The sequence below is a fragment of the Leptinotarsa decemlineata genome, unplaced genomic scaffold, assembly GCF_025532065.1.
Source record: "Leptinotarsa decemlineata unplaced genomic scaffold, Ldec_3_MD MMD2_tig00000090_RagTag_RagTag, whole genome shotgun sequence".
Taxonomy (NCBI): Eukaryota; Metazoa; Arthropoda; class Insecta; order Coleoptera; family Chrysomelidae; genus Leptinotarsa; species Leptinotarsa decemlineata.
In genome coordinates this window covers 6474567-6490018 of record NW_027412541.1, presented here as the reverse complement: position 1 = coordinate 6490018, position 15452 = coordinate 6474567, and the positions used below count along the sequence as shown (strand labels likewise).

The window sequence follows — 15452 nt, the reverse complement described above, 5'->3', positions numbered from 1 at the left end:
AATGGTAAGAAAGTCATTTTCTACTGAAAGCTTCGGAGCACTGCTCACGCCAGATAGACTGAGTCGAAAAAATGTAAGAGCCCTCAAGATCTTGCAGCAAACCACCAAACGATGTGGAGATAGGTACGAAATTGGTCTGTTGTGGCGAACTGACAATGTCGTTATACCTGAAACTAAAATACAAGCATTACAGAGATTGAAATGTATCGAAAGGAAATGTCGAAATATTCCAAAATTTGGCGAAGAATACTGTGAGAAACTACGATCATATGAAGAAAAAGCATATATACGAAAACTCACCAGAGAAGAAGCAAAAGTCGAAACTCCACGAACATGTTATATTCCACATTTCGCTGTTGAGAACACTAATAAGAACAAAATTCGTCTTGTATTTGAGGCAGCCTCAAAGTCACATGGCGTAAGCTTGAATGACCATCTCGCCGGTCCTGATTTGCTACAGTCTTTAGTAGCAATAGTTTTTAAATTCTGACGAAGTCTCGGATTTTGTGGAGACATAAAGGAGATGTTTCATCAAATAAGAGTACATGAGACAGACAGAAATTCACAAAGATTTTTGTGGCGAGATTTGAAATATAACAGGGAATCTGACATCTATGAAATGATGGTTATGACCTTTGGAGCCACCTGTTCACCAGTATGGTATTTTTCGAACTTTGAAAACCGAACTGAAGGCTAGATAGCACATTGTTCATCGATAAGAAGGACATTAGTCTTTTTTTCAATAATCTTTCAATAATTTTGAAAGGGTCGATAATAAAGAAATGGGCCTGAAATTTGAGGGGTCTTCCAAATCTCCGCCCTTATGTAATGGAATAACCATAGTTGTTTTCAAACATGTAATGCACTTAGAGGTAGATTTTCAAATATTTTTACAGACATTCCATCCATACCCGCCGAATTTTTATTTTTGATTTACATGGGTTACATGCATTTTTATATTAAATGATAAAAATAGATTACTCAAAGCAAATGTCACTGCTGATTCCTTATCTTCAAAGTTAATATTCAGGTCACCAGCTACAAAGATATGTGCATGAATGGGTATATGTGCCCAATTTGTTAAAAATTACCACGCTGAGAACTTTTCGACAGATCCACGTATACGAGAAGCTATAACGAAGAAGTTTTGTGTGGATGATTATTTGGATTCTACGAATTCTGAAGAAGAAGCTGTCCAAACTGTCCAAGCCATTTGTAAGATAATTAAATATGGAGGATTTGATGTGGTAAATTGGATGACTAACTCGAGAGCCCTGAAAGAATTTACATCAGTCTTCATCTGGAATTAAGCAGATAGATGATCATTCCTCGCTCCACAGAGTTCTTAATTTATGGTGGGACACAAATAAAGGCCAATTCTGCTTCAAAGTGAACTTGAAAGATAAAAATTCTGAAAGAAACCCGACAAAAAGAATTGTTCTCCGCACAATAATGAGTATATATGATCCACTCGGCCTGATTTCAAGTTTCACAATTAAGCCAAAAATTTTAATACAAGAGGTCTGGCGTTGTGGAATCATATAACCATATAACAATCTCAAAAAAGTGGTTGAATGAACTACCCAAACTTAAAGGTATTACAATAACTACGATGTTACAGTTTACTCATTCCAAATGCCTCAAAAATAGAACTTCACACTTTCTGCGACAGCAGTGAGAAAGCATTTGCAGCAGTTTCTTTTCTTGCGGTAATTGGAGGATCTGGAGAGGTAGATGTATCACTGGTGTCATCAAAAAAACACGTGGCACCTCTAAAACCTTTGTCAGTTCCAAGATTAGAGCTGCAATCGGCTGTTATGGCAGACTGGCACATTCAATACGATCGGAATTGGACATACCTATATAACTCAATTGGATTTTTTGTCGGACTCCAGATGTGTTATTTATCGGATCAGAAGTGACGGCAGAAAATTCAAAAATCTATCCAAGTTAATGGTATTGTTATACTAATTGATAACACTCTACCGAGGTAAGCATGGAAGTTGGGGCGCAACTGCAACTTACCCAGGTCCTGATATCAGAGTACATGTCGTAGATGTGAAAACTTCAAATGCCGAATACAGGCGACCAGTGACAAAAATTTGTTTATTGGATCTAGAGGAAAAATAGTTCCTCTAGCAGCGAGGAGTATGTTGAAACTTGTTATTCAGATTTTCTTGTTATTCAATTTGTTGCTTGTTTTTATATTTATTTGCTCACCATATAGTTGTTGATAAAAAAGAGGGAGACTGTCAGAAATTATTTTGGAAAAGTCATTAAAATTTTGTTAGACTGAAAATACAGTTTTATTGGCGATTCCTGAAAGGAAAAATAACTAGAGTCTTAACACAATCAATATTAAATTTTCTTTTATTTCTTAGTAAATATTTCATCAACATTCAGATTATTTTATACCTAATCACTATCATCAGCTTCACTTGAAGGAGGTGTGTCTTCAATTTCTTCTTCTTCTTCTATATCTTCATCTTCAGAGTCTTTCTTTTTTGTTTTAGATTTTTCTTCCTTGGCCTCCGATCCCTTCTTTTTAGATTCCTGTGTTTTTTTCTCATCGCCCTGACCATCAGATTTATCTTTTTTCAATTCATCATCTTCACTATCAGAACTTTTTTTAGATTTTTTCTTTTCTTTTTCATCATCACTTTCCTTCTTCCTCTTATTTACCTTTTTCTTTGTATCTCCATCGGAATCACTATCAGAATCTTCAATAAATTCTTTACTCTTAATTTTAGCTTCGTTAGCTTTTGGTGACGGAGCTCTTTTTGACTGAGGCTTTTTCTCTGAGGATTTTTTTTCTGAAGATTTTTTATTGGAACTACTGCTACCACCACCTGAAGCTTTATATTCATCCATCGCTTTATCATACCTTTCCTTGTCCTTTTTGGCCTTTGCTTCCCATTCAGACTTATCTTTGAGTTCCCTCCATATTTCTCCTGCTTTCTTTGCAATTTCTGTCACCTTCAACCCTGGATTATCTTTTTTTATTTTTTCTCTGGCATCATTCAACCAAAGCATGAAAGCTGTTGTGGCCCTTTTAGGTTTGTTCTCATCAACGTTTTTCTTTTCACGTTTTTTCCTGGGTTTTTCAGAAACAGTTTTCGTTTTTTTCTTTTCTTTCTTTTCTTTTTTTTCTTTTTTCCCGCTGTCTGAAATCATACAATAGTCAGTTAATATATTATTAATTTCAAATGTAAGAATATAAATTGATAAAACAATATCCAAAGATGAATTTATTTACGAAACCTAATATAAATATAGCTATTAGTAGTTATGACAAAATGGTTAAGGCTTTCGTGGCCGAGGTTTTCAGTATCACTTTTTTGTTTCGTCTTTGACAATACTAACTATACCAATACTACAAGGGTTGCCTTTTATGTTTCGTGATTTGGCATCTCTAGTGTTGCAATCTGGCAACTGACAGCTCTATCGTAAAGTTGGACGCGCGCTGTTTGTGTTGTTTGCAGTAACTTGAAAAATTCATCTCGACCCAAAAATAGAATTAAATCGTGAACATTTTCGTGCGATTATTCTTAACAACTTTCGACGTGGATTAACTCAGCAAGCAAGATCGTCATGTCACCTATCGTGAGATTGAGACAACCTTAGGCATTAGTGGGACCAGCATACATTCAATATTGCATAAAAATTTGACTGTCAAAAAAATCTGTTCGCGTTGGATCCCACACAATTTGTCAATCACTCAAAAAAAGGCTTGTGTCGATTGGTCGAAGGAAATGCTCAAAAAATACGATCGCGGTGCTTCAAAACTTGCATCATGTATTGATGGAATTAATAGTAAATGCTTCAGGGTGGTTACTTACATTTTATATGTATATATAAACTATACCCATTTAAACCAAACAAAGATAGATGCGTGATCAAAGCATGATTACCACGTACCCTTGCATTCGTTGGTTGGCAGAATTCATTGTTGAAGTGTCGGAGTGGTCGGTTATGTTTTAATGCCTGTGGTATGTACATATACGGTATTTTACAGTTAAAAATATTTAAAATGTCAAGTACTGATACGGCTGAAAAAACTGATTTGTGTCCTACACTCCAACTAAAATATTTTTCTATACCCATCCGCACATTATTAAAAAAATTCAGTCGTTTCTTAGTGAGACTCTGTACAAGCAGACTTGTCTGGGATATCACGTGCACTATGGATGATAATGTTTTGGAGCACTCTGTTGCTTAGATGAACAGAGTATAGTTTGGTTGATATTTTCTTCAATGAATTTTTGAATATTATTCTATATCTTTAAACTGATAAAAGAATACATTATCTAATTTAACTCCTAGAATAAACAAGACAGCTGAAAGTGAAAGATCTGATGAAAAGAGGAATTTCGAAAGTGTGTTTATGTGAAGTATCATAATATATTCCACAAAAGTTTTTTTGATCAGATGAAAAACAAGTTTTATGTAAATGGTCATAAAGAGAAATGTTGCGGAATGGAAAGTGGTGAAATCAAATATGTTATTCAAATCTCCCTTATTTGCAATGTGCTATAAATTTAATCAAGAGTGTCACAAAGTAGACCTTTATTCAACACCATTGAATATATTAAAAAAAGAGATAAAAAAACATTATGTTTGTGAAGCAAAATACTCATTTGAATTTTTTTTTTCAATGAAGGTATTATTGTTACGATATATGTATATTTTCTATATTCAACACTTTTATCCCAAAACTGTATATTATGTTTGCATATTATTAAACACTTAGTTGGAATTTCTTATTTTTCCATTTTTTTTTCTTTTGAATATTCCATGACTGTATTACTATTACTGTAATCTGTTTTTTCCGTTAATCAGCTGTCGCCCCCATACGAACGACAACAATGAATATGAAATTGCAGTTTACAAGGCAAAAAAAGATTCATATGATAAATTTATACAAAATTCAATTAACAAACATAAAGATACTTGGAACTTACTAAACTATGAACGAAACTCTACTGGTGACCTCAAAACAATCTCCAACAACATCCAATGAATGAAGTGCCAATGAATAAATCATCAAAGAAACCATTGACTTAATGAATCACTACTTAACAGAAAATATTTTTCTCGATGTCTTTGTATAAAAATTGACTAAAATGTAAAGCTATGAGCTTTATAAATTATAAATCACATATCTTACATATTATATATAATCAAAGTTCAGTAAAAGTTCGGGAGGTGACAAAAGTGTCTCTTTCTTTTTGAATAACTTCGAAAAATTGATCAATTTCATATAAAGGATGTTTGGTTAATATTTTCTTCAATAAGTTTTTGAATCTTCTGAATGGCAAGTTACGAAATTCGACAGATAAGGCATTGTATAGCTTAATTAGTATATTATCTGTTCTTTTCAACCTATTAGCTGTAGACAAGGTTTGATTTATTTCTTGTGTCATGTTGGTGTATATCCTTATGAGCAACTTTATTCATCAAGTTTTGTTGAACAAGAAGCAGATTTTCATAGACAATAACTGAGTATAGGGTCATTATTTTAAGTTTTGCAAATATTGGTCGACACTTTTCATCATAATTGGCAGAGATTATGCTTCTTACTGCAGATTTTTGAATGACAAATATTCTGAATATAGAATAAAGAAAATACTTTTGTCTAGTTTCTACTGTGTTTATTTATTCGTTACGACCGGTTTCGGCTTATAAGGCCATTTTCAAGTAACTACCACAAATTGTAAAGTTGCGTCTTAAATAGTGTGGACAGGTATCTGCTCTAGGTACCTGACCTAACACGTTACCAATATTACTATATGTCACAATTAACAACTATTGGATGGATCCTAAAATTCCTAAATTCAAAAGGGGCGAGCTGCATAGATCTAGTTGGTCGTTGAGCGTTATGAACTTGGGGTCCTTGTACAATTTATTTATTTCCAACGCTTCCAATAAATTCATCTCCCTTCCTTTATTACATGCATGAAGAATTTTCATGTTTCCTTTATTTATTGTATGGTTTGTTTCTTTCAGATGTCCATATATGGCTGATTTTTTATCTGATAACACATGTTTTCGGTATCTTATGTCGAAGTTTCTGCCTGTCTGACCTGTATTAGCTGCTGGGCAGTCCCCACATTCTAGTCTGTATATGCCCGATTTTTTCCATTTATCCCTTTTGGGTTTTGCGTTGAATAACATGTTTCCTAAATTATTCTTATTAGAAAATGATGTGCTTATGTTGAGTTTTGAAAAATAGTTCTTTATATTTTCTGAGAGCTCTTCCCTGAATAACTTATGCCAGCATATTTTTTATCTTCTTTATGTTCTTCCTGATTTAGGTATAGTTCCTTCATGATCAATTTTTTGTTCTTATTGGAGATCAGTTTTTCAATTAAGTTGGCGGGAACATGGTTGTTATATGCTATCTGCTTTATGATCTTAATTTCTTCTTGAAAAGCCTCCTCTGATAACGGTATCATAAATGCTCTATGTATCATAGATGATACATAGAGCATTTATGTCCGATGACCGATGATTTGTGTGATAATGGACTGAAAGAATCCATTGGTATTGTACAGTCCGTGAAGGTGTTTTTTCTATAGATGTTGAACTGAAATTTATCATTGCGTTTTGTAATAGTGAGATCCAGGAAGTTAATATTGGTAACGTGTTAGGTCAGGTACCTAGAGCAGATACCTGTCCACACTATTCAAGACACAACTTGACAATTTGTGGTAGTTACTTGAAAATAGCCTTATAAGCCGAAACCGGTCGTAACGAATAAATAAACACAGTAGAAACTAGACAAAAGTATTTTCTTTATTCTATATTCAACATGAATTTCTACAAAATAAATAAGTCATCAATCGAATGAGACAGATATTCTATTAAGATGTACCTTTGATGCATTATTCCAATCGATTATACCATACCTAAGGACTGAATAAAAAAGTGAATGATATGTTGCAAGTGCTGCACTTTGATTTACTATTTTTTTAAATTCTTCTGATAGCAAAAACTGTCTTGCTAAGTTTACTACACATGCTATTTATATGGTCTATCCATTTCAGGTTGGAATCTATTTGTACTCCCAAAAATTTGGTAGAATTTTTGTTATCTCGATTTAAGCAAATTGTTTCAAAAGTTAGAGTTTCTGTTTTTTGTTCATTGAGAATCAAGTCATTTGGTGTGAACCATGATCGGGCTTTCTCTAATATGTCAGTATGGATCATATGAGGATCATCTATTGTACCTATTTTTTTGCTCAAGGTTGCATCATTTGCATACGATATAGTTTCTATGCCTGACGAGTTCATCACGTCAGGCAGGTCGTTGATATAGATTAGAAACAGAAGTGGCCTCAATATCGACCCTTGTGGCACTCCTCCTTCACTTTTGGTATTTCCTAGATCAACAATTTGATATCTTTCGTTAAGGTATGACTTCATTATGTCCAGGCAGACACCTCTCACTCCGGAGAAATCTAATTTGGCCAATAAAATCGAGTGATTTACAGAGTCGAATGCTGAAGTAAGGTCTGTAAAAACGCTCACATATTTTTCTTGGTTATCAAAGGCATCTTTTATACTATTTGTGAGAAAGTGTATTGCATCAGACGTCGATTTTCCTTTCCGAAATCCAAATTGATGAAGACTCAGAAGATTATTTATATCTAAATATTTTACTAGTTGTTCGTAAATTATGTGTTCAAAAATCTTTGAGAAGGTTGGCAATATTGCTATCTGTAGAAAACATTTTGGTTCGGATGTAACGCCTTTTTTATGAATTGGCATGATTTTACCAATTTTTAATTGCTGAGGGAAGTAACCTTCACTTAGACAAGTATTGATAATATCTGTTAACGGTTGAGTTATACATTCAATGTCACTCTTTATGACTAAAACATTCACACCGTTTATATCTTACATTTTCAGAATTCCTTTTTTCAGTGATATTTAAATACATTTATTGTAGAGCTCTCTTTGTCATACCTTTCACTTTCAACCATCTTGGTTATTTTAGGAATTAAATTAGACAATGTATTTTTTTATCAGTTGAGAGATTTAGAATATTCAAAAACTCATTGAAGAATATGGCAACCAAACTATATATACATACAAAATGTAACTAACCACCCTAAGACATTTTCTATTAATTCCATCAATACCCAATGCAAGTTTTCTACATACTTTCTTAACATTATCTCCATATGAATAATGAAAAAAGTACAGAGAAGTAGTTTCAAAATACGTTATAGTGTTAGAGTATCGTTTAAGTTTAACTGAAAAGACACTGCATTTGAGATTATTTCCAATTTATGTACCGTCAGTAATTTAGATGATAGTAAAAAACTATTTATCCACATTCCACTACTTTTTTAACATAACTCACCTGATCCATCACCTCCTTCTTCTTCATCTTCTGAAGAGCTACTATGATTGCTATCGAATTCCTCAGCCACATCACTTTCAGCTTGATTAGGATTGAAATCTTCATCAGTACTCTCATCTTCATCACTTTGATCATCATCATCTCTTTCTTGGGCCTCTGCTTTAACACGCTCCAGATAGGCATCAGGTGCATCTTCATCATCAGATCCACCAAAATCGTCTTTGTAAGATGCCTTGTCCTAAAAATATGGTTGAAAATATTTTACATTTCAATTTAATTGATGAAAAGGATGCCGAGAGAACCAGAAAAAATATTTTTTAATTAGAATATAGCAATATACAATATCAACTTGAAGTCAGCAAAAATCAATGAAAGGAAACTGTACTAAGATATCAACCAATCTATCAGTATTTGTGTCCATAATCTCTTCAATACCTTTGAACTAAATTTCATGAAGTAATGAATACAGAAAAAACCAATTTTCAAACCTACTGCTACTTTTGACATCAGTTTCATAATCTTCACTTTGGTTTAGAGAAAAAACTACACTGTTAAATTCAATAAAATATAGTAGTCCAGGTAGAATTCGCTGAGAATATTTCATACTTACATTTTTACCCCTATTTTTGATATTGAGCTTCTTAGATGTAATGAAATCGAAGAGTTTGGCATATTCCTCCTTCTCAATGCTGCTGAATGTATGTACGGTGCCAGACTTTACTTCAACTTCAAAATCAAAGGATCTAGTGCTTCCACCGCTTCTTGCAAAATTGACAGATGCTATTTCTTCAAAACGGATATGAATAGGTGGCTTGTGAACGTATATAAAACCTCTTTCCAGTGGGTAAAGAAAGCCTGCAGCAGCTTTGAAAGAACAACTTATCACAGGAGTGCCAGTATGTCTAGAAAAAACGTGTACAAATCAATTAAATGAGTTATTTTAAATGTCAGTAATATCGTTGCTGTATCTGTTGAATGATTTTCAAGTAAACAAGAATTATCCTGTACTTAGAATTTAGTCTTTTATACATTTTGCATCAATATTTTTTAAACATTACATCATGCAGTATTTTCTGTCAATTAAATTAGATTAATTTTTGGTGTATAAAAAAATGTATATATACACTCACGCATCCACACGTCGCTTGTGTTTTCTTTTTATCAAGCTTCGTTTTCGAGAAAAAAAATCACTTCTGACAATTATCCATGGACAACATAAAATAAAAACCAAAAGTAAATAATAAACAATTTCGACCTTAAAGTAAATGAGCAAAATGTCCACCTTCTGATAAAATACATGAGTGCAACCGATTTGGCATTTATTGCCTAATACATTCAAAAAAACCTGGAGTATTCCTTACGACATTGCAATTGTCAATTATTCGATTCCTCATATCATTCACATCTAGTACAGGAGTTTTATAAACAAGAGCCTTCAGATGACCCCATAAATTGAAATCTAGAGGATTCATATCAGGACTGCGAGCTGGTTAATTTTGAGGTCCTGCACTTCCAATCCAGCGATTAGGGTATGTGATGTTGAGATGTTGACGAGCAAGAACAGTAAAATGGGCTGGAGTCCCGTCGTGCAGAAACCACATGTTGCACAAAATGGGTAAATGATCTCGCAAGTTCGTATGGGATTCACCTGTTAATTTTGCTGGTAGAAAAAATGGGTCAATTAGGTCACCAATCATAAATGTGCCAATTAGGTCACCAATAATTCCTACCCAAACGTTCAGCAACAATTTTGCCAAAAATAACTTTCTCTAATAACGTATGCAATTCGTCCCCTCTCCCTTTAATTTGCAAGAACTCATTACGACTTACTGCGTAATTTGATATCACTGATTCAGTTGAGTTGATCATTAACAATGTTCAACACTTATTGCATAATTTTTTGTTGAAGGTGACTGACAATGTTTCATGATGAATTTCATTAGTTTGGATTTCCATTGTCTGATATTATAACACAATCGTGTTCGAGTGATATCATCACCCGAAGATGATTGTGGATTCTAACAATCGAAACGTCGTGAAGTAACTTAGCTTGGAATCTCTTAATTTTTCATTTTTTAATTTTTTGTTTCATTGCTCTATTTTTATTTGTATTTTATTTCACTGTAATTTCATTTCAGGGTTTTTTGCTTAATATAATTGTTATTTTCAGCTATTCTTTTTTAGTTTTTCCTTTTTTTGGTTCTATCAGGAATTTCAAAGCATTTTATATAATATCAGACAATGGAAGTCCAAACTGATGAAATTCTGCATAATTTATATTCCTTTTGCATTCTTTCCCATGTGTTCGTGTCTTTCCAAAGTGTTTGTCTTATATGTATATTCTCCTCATATCCAATAAATTTTAAAATACTACTGAATATATATGATATAGGGTTTATTTGTTCAGAACTATTTCAGCAATTTTTCAACAATAAGTAGATTCTTTATATAGCGATTTATCGGAATCTGGGAAATAAACAATATGCTATCTATCAAATGTTATATGTAAACCAAAATAACTAATAATAAAAATGTATTTACCCAATAAATCCTCCTGGGCCAGTGAGTTTTCGGCCAATAACATGCTTCATAACATTACCTATAACTTCATAAGTAGGCCCACTTAGCTCCTTCTTCAATTTACCTTCAAACTTTTCTTTCAACTCTTCCCTTTAATAATAACGAAATTAGATGATGAAAATAATAATTTACATATACTCACTCTGTGAATGGTAATTCAATGGACGATTCATCCTCTTGATTGAATAAAAACACCAAGAAGTGGTACCTAGTCTGACCTTGCTTTATAGGTGGATCCAAACTCACAACAAAAAACATCTGGCGACTATCTTTGTGTGGCAACAAGAATAATCTCAAAACTGTTGTCATCGGTATCTTATAATCAAATGTTTTACCATGGAGCTGAAAGAATGACTGGAACACTGTGATATCATATCGTCCACTGAAAAATAAAGAAAATAACTTCAAGATGATTGCGCAAAAAACTGATATAGTCAAATTGATTTTAATGAATTGTGAAAAATGTCATACCGCTTACATTATTATTATTATTAACTCGTATAATTAACTTGTATAATACACGTTCAGAATCAAATTTACACCAACCTTACTCTAGACTTGTAGTAGCTCAGAACTCACATAACCATGGCGGAATTAAATATTACAATGAGATAATGCACATATTGCATATATTACCACAGAAAAATCCCCAAATGAAAATGCCTTTATAGTACTGAAGAATTCTTGAATTTTTTAAATTGTCACACATTGTATGTATATAGTCAAATTTTGTGATTGTCAAATTGGGATTAAGGGATCCCCAATTGCAATTGATGATGGAAATTTCAAAACTCGTTAGTATTTATCATTAAGGCCTAATGAATATCAATCATTATTCATTTTAATCGGAGTTTAAACTTTCTCAGTCAGAGATAACTGTGTCAATGACGTTTTTCATTTTTTTGGCCGTAATCTGCAGATTTTAATGCCTGACATTTCGTATACAAATGCGTGAGGCATTATCAATGGCAAAGAGAAAATGATAGTCCTCACAGCAAATACTAGTTCAAGTTTTCAGTCTCGGGCTGGTAGGCGAGGTCTTGTTTCTATTGGTTGAATTGAATGACCTTTTATGTGTACAATTTAGCACAGTTCGACTAACTTTATTAAAGGTATTTTTCCCCTTCATTACAGTTTTTGCATTTCTGAATTGCTCCCTACATAATTTCGGGTTGTAGCTGAGTTCTATTGAGCACTTGGGTCTGTTCGAATGTAACATGGGTGCCTAGCTACTTGTGACAACATGCACATGTAGAAGATCATTTAATTCAAACAGTAGAAATGAGGCTATGCCCACCACTAATAGAATAAAACCAGAGACGCAAACCATGAATATAGTATCTGTTATGAGGACAACCAGAGCACTTCATCCATTGCCTCATTAACTTGGATGTCTAATGCAGTTGTAGACAAAGCATCAGCCACAAAAACCTGCAGACTTTGGCCAAAAAACGGAAAATAGCATTAGCATATTATACACTTTATAAGAAAAAATGTAGGCACACAACTTGAAATATCAGAGATGTCTTTTAAAATTTCATTGAACTCATCAAAATTTGTTTAAATCTTCATATGGACCTATAAAAACATATCTGCCCAATGTGTTAATGTCTAATTTTCACTAATGATGATATATACAAACCGAGGTGTAAGACAGTGAATTTCTCGAAATATTGCGATTGAATCTCCAGAAATATTGATAACACTGGCTTTATCCATCACTTGTTTTTGGAAAGCTTCAACAGGGTCAACATCGCCAGCCAACTCATTGGCAGGTATAAAAAAGCGCATTTCCATTAGGCTGACAGGGGCATCGTCATTCTATTAAAGAAAAAAAAATAAGAATTTAGCAGTTTCGAAATTTACAAACATTTACCTGATGAAACTCCATAGTTATTTCATTTTTTCCTGTGGTACACTGAGACACATGATTGAGGGGTATTTCAAAAGCAGAACTAGAGCCTATATCGAAACTCAGAACAGATCCATTAAATTTGGCAGTGCCCCAATTCCACCCCTTTGTGCTGAGTTCTTTCTCTAGCATGTTAATTTTATAGGAGTTGGAGAAAAATTTAGCAATTTTTTCTTTGTCAGAATCTTTGAATCCTACAAACCTGTGCAGAATACCATTTTTCAAAAATAAACGTATTCCCCAAGTTCCAGCAAAGTTCTGAAAGTTGACAACATCAAAATCTGTAGCTGAAATTTGCTCAACTTTGCCCGTTTTGCTGTTTTTGAATACTATGTTTTGGTCAGTCATTTTCAGCTTCCCAGGCGTCTAGAAAATTATTAGTGATTATCGAAAAATGACTAAAATATAAGTTATCTTACCATGCATCCTTTAATTTCAGCAGAAACATCAGAATATTCTAAGACATCCATTTTTTACTATTTTCCGTATTTCTAGGATAGATAATAAGTTATCCTTTTCAAAAACTACTAAGTGCCAATTTCAACCCACAACCCAAAAGCATTTGAAAATATCAAGTTCTACGACAAAAAGTTAAGGTTAAAACCCGTCTAATTCCCGGCGGGATTTCTCTCTCTGGATTTCAGAAACATGAGCCAATAAAACCGCTGAACACAGCTGTCACCTCTCCTCTGTCAAACAGGCGAGTAATTTCAGGACATGTTTCATAAATATCCTAATCGCCACTCAACAGAATTTTTGACAGCGGTTACCTAAGAAATATAAATATTAAAGTTGGTTTACTTTTGAACTAGACGGTTGTATCAATTAAGTGCTCAGAGTATTAAGTTTCATTAAATTATTTTCTGAAGATATGTTCCAAAAATAATCACTTCTTGACAGCTGCTAACCAGCATTTTTGACAGTGGTTACTAGGTTAGTTACTTTTGAAAGTGAAGAAAAGAAAAATGAAACTTTCTATGTTTTTTACCACTTTTTTTTGTAACTAACGTTACTGCAGTTTCATCCTATACGGACATTGAGTTTGTTGTATAAGTTTGAAAACGTCCGTATAGGACGAAACTGCAGTAACGTTAATTACAAATAAAAGTGGTAAAAAACATAGAAATTGTCATTTCTCTTTTCTTCATTATGATTTCCTACCACGTAGTAACGGCTACATCCATCAATTTACTTTTGAAAGTACTTATTGATATTTCAATAGCTAAATTATTTTCGAAGTGAAAAGTTGAAATCTAACACATTCAATTCACCTTATAATAATTGAATTAAATGTTGAAGTTTGCCGCTTTTTTTCAAGGGTCACTTTTTAGTTCTGATAAGTCGTCGGCGAAAATGGGAGGTTATAAATATTGACCAGAGTCATTTTTTGTTCAGGTTATAAATATGTATTTTCTTGCATTTATATTTTTAATGAGTGGAAGAAGGGACCTGGGTCTATTGACTACGATAAATGAAACTTCAGCTGAAGGGGACGAGTAAGTTGAATTTGATAAACAGAACAAAGTCTTCATTTTTGGCCTAATGCCCCTGAAAGCAAGCAAAAGCCATAAGTCGTCATATGAAATTGTTAGTTTCAAAGTTTACTGTTTTCACTTGGTTTATATTAGGTTTTCCAGTTTATATTTTTGATAATTATACCGATGAACACACGGTTGTGATTTTACAATCACCAAACCATATTTTGCGTGAAAATCATGGAACACATTCTGAGTGGAAATTGGAAATCATACACTGTGACAACACATTTTCCAATTGAATAATACTATATAAAGCTGAAATTCACTGCAAAAAAGCAATGAATTTCAACTTTCAATCAACAAAATATGTCATTTACTGTCATTGAATGATTTCTCAGAGCAAACTGAAAGTTTGGTAGAAATTCAGAAAGTGTCTGGAGAAATTTGATTTTTTTGAAACTACGATTTCCACAATTTTAATGAATAATCAAATGAAAATGGTTATCAGTGCCGAAATTAAAAATAGGAAAATATCTGATGTTACTGAAGCCTGAAGATTATTGTGATGGACCAAAACATCAATTTCCGTTTATGCAGATTAGGTGTTTTTTGCTATTAAACGACTATAATATATCCATTTAGGGAAAGAGCTCCCAGCTAGCAGAATAATTTTTAATTATATTTTCTGTATTTTCCCTCATCATACCCATATTAATTGTGGAGGGTAGAGGTAAGGAGAACCGTCTCTGTGTGTGAAAGTTTCCGTTAAAATGTGCTAAATAAAGTTGGATTAGTAGCAACAGCATAAATTTAAAAAAAGCGCTGAAAATTATTAGAATAGAATAGAGAAATAAAAAAAAATAAAGAACTTCCGTCTCGTAATGGCTCACTTTTCAAAATAAGAATAAAATGAAAATCGAAGTGTCATAATCAATTGATTGCTTATCATTTCTTAGGGAATTCGCGAATCACAGTTGAAAAAATAGAGAACAAAAGGTCTTGAAAAGCAAAATAATGTAGAAATTTATGTTAATAATTAATGAAGAATATATTGCTTTATAATTTATTACAATAATGTATTATAACAGTAAGCACTACAAAATCACAAAAAGTAT

At 33.0% G+C, this 15452-nt stretch overlaps 1 protein-coding gene across 1 annotated transcript; it reads right to left on the bottom strand.

Moving 5' to 3' along the window:
• Nucleotides 1-2352: 2352 nt before the first annotated feature.
• Nucleotides 2353-13595, bottom strand: Ssrp (Structure specific recognition protein). Its single transcript, XM_023171257.2, has 8 exons — nt 13279-13595; nt 12824-13225; nt 12590-12768; nt 11090-11329; nt 10909-11037; nt 8978-9269; nt 8368-8605; nt 2353-3164 (listed from the first exon to the last, which is right to left on the bottom strand). The coding sequence occupies exons 1-8, from the start codon at nt 13327-13329 to the stop codon at nt 2416-2418; spliced, it is 2280 nt and encodes a 759-aa protein (XP_023027025.1). The 5' UTR covers nt 13330-13595; the 3' UTR covers nt 2353-2415.
• Between the last annotated feature and the right edge of the window lie 1857 nt (nt 13596-15452).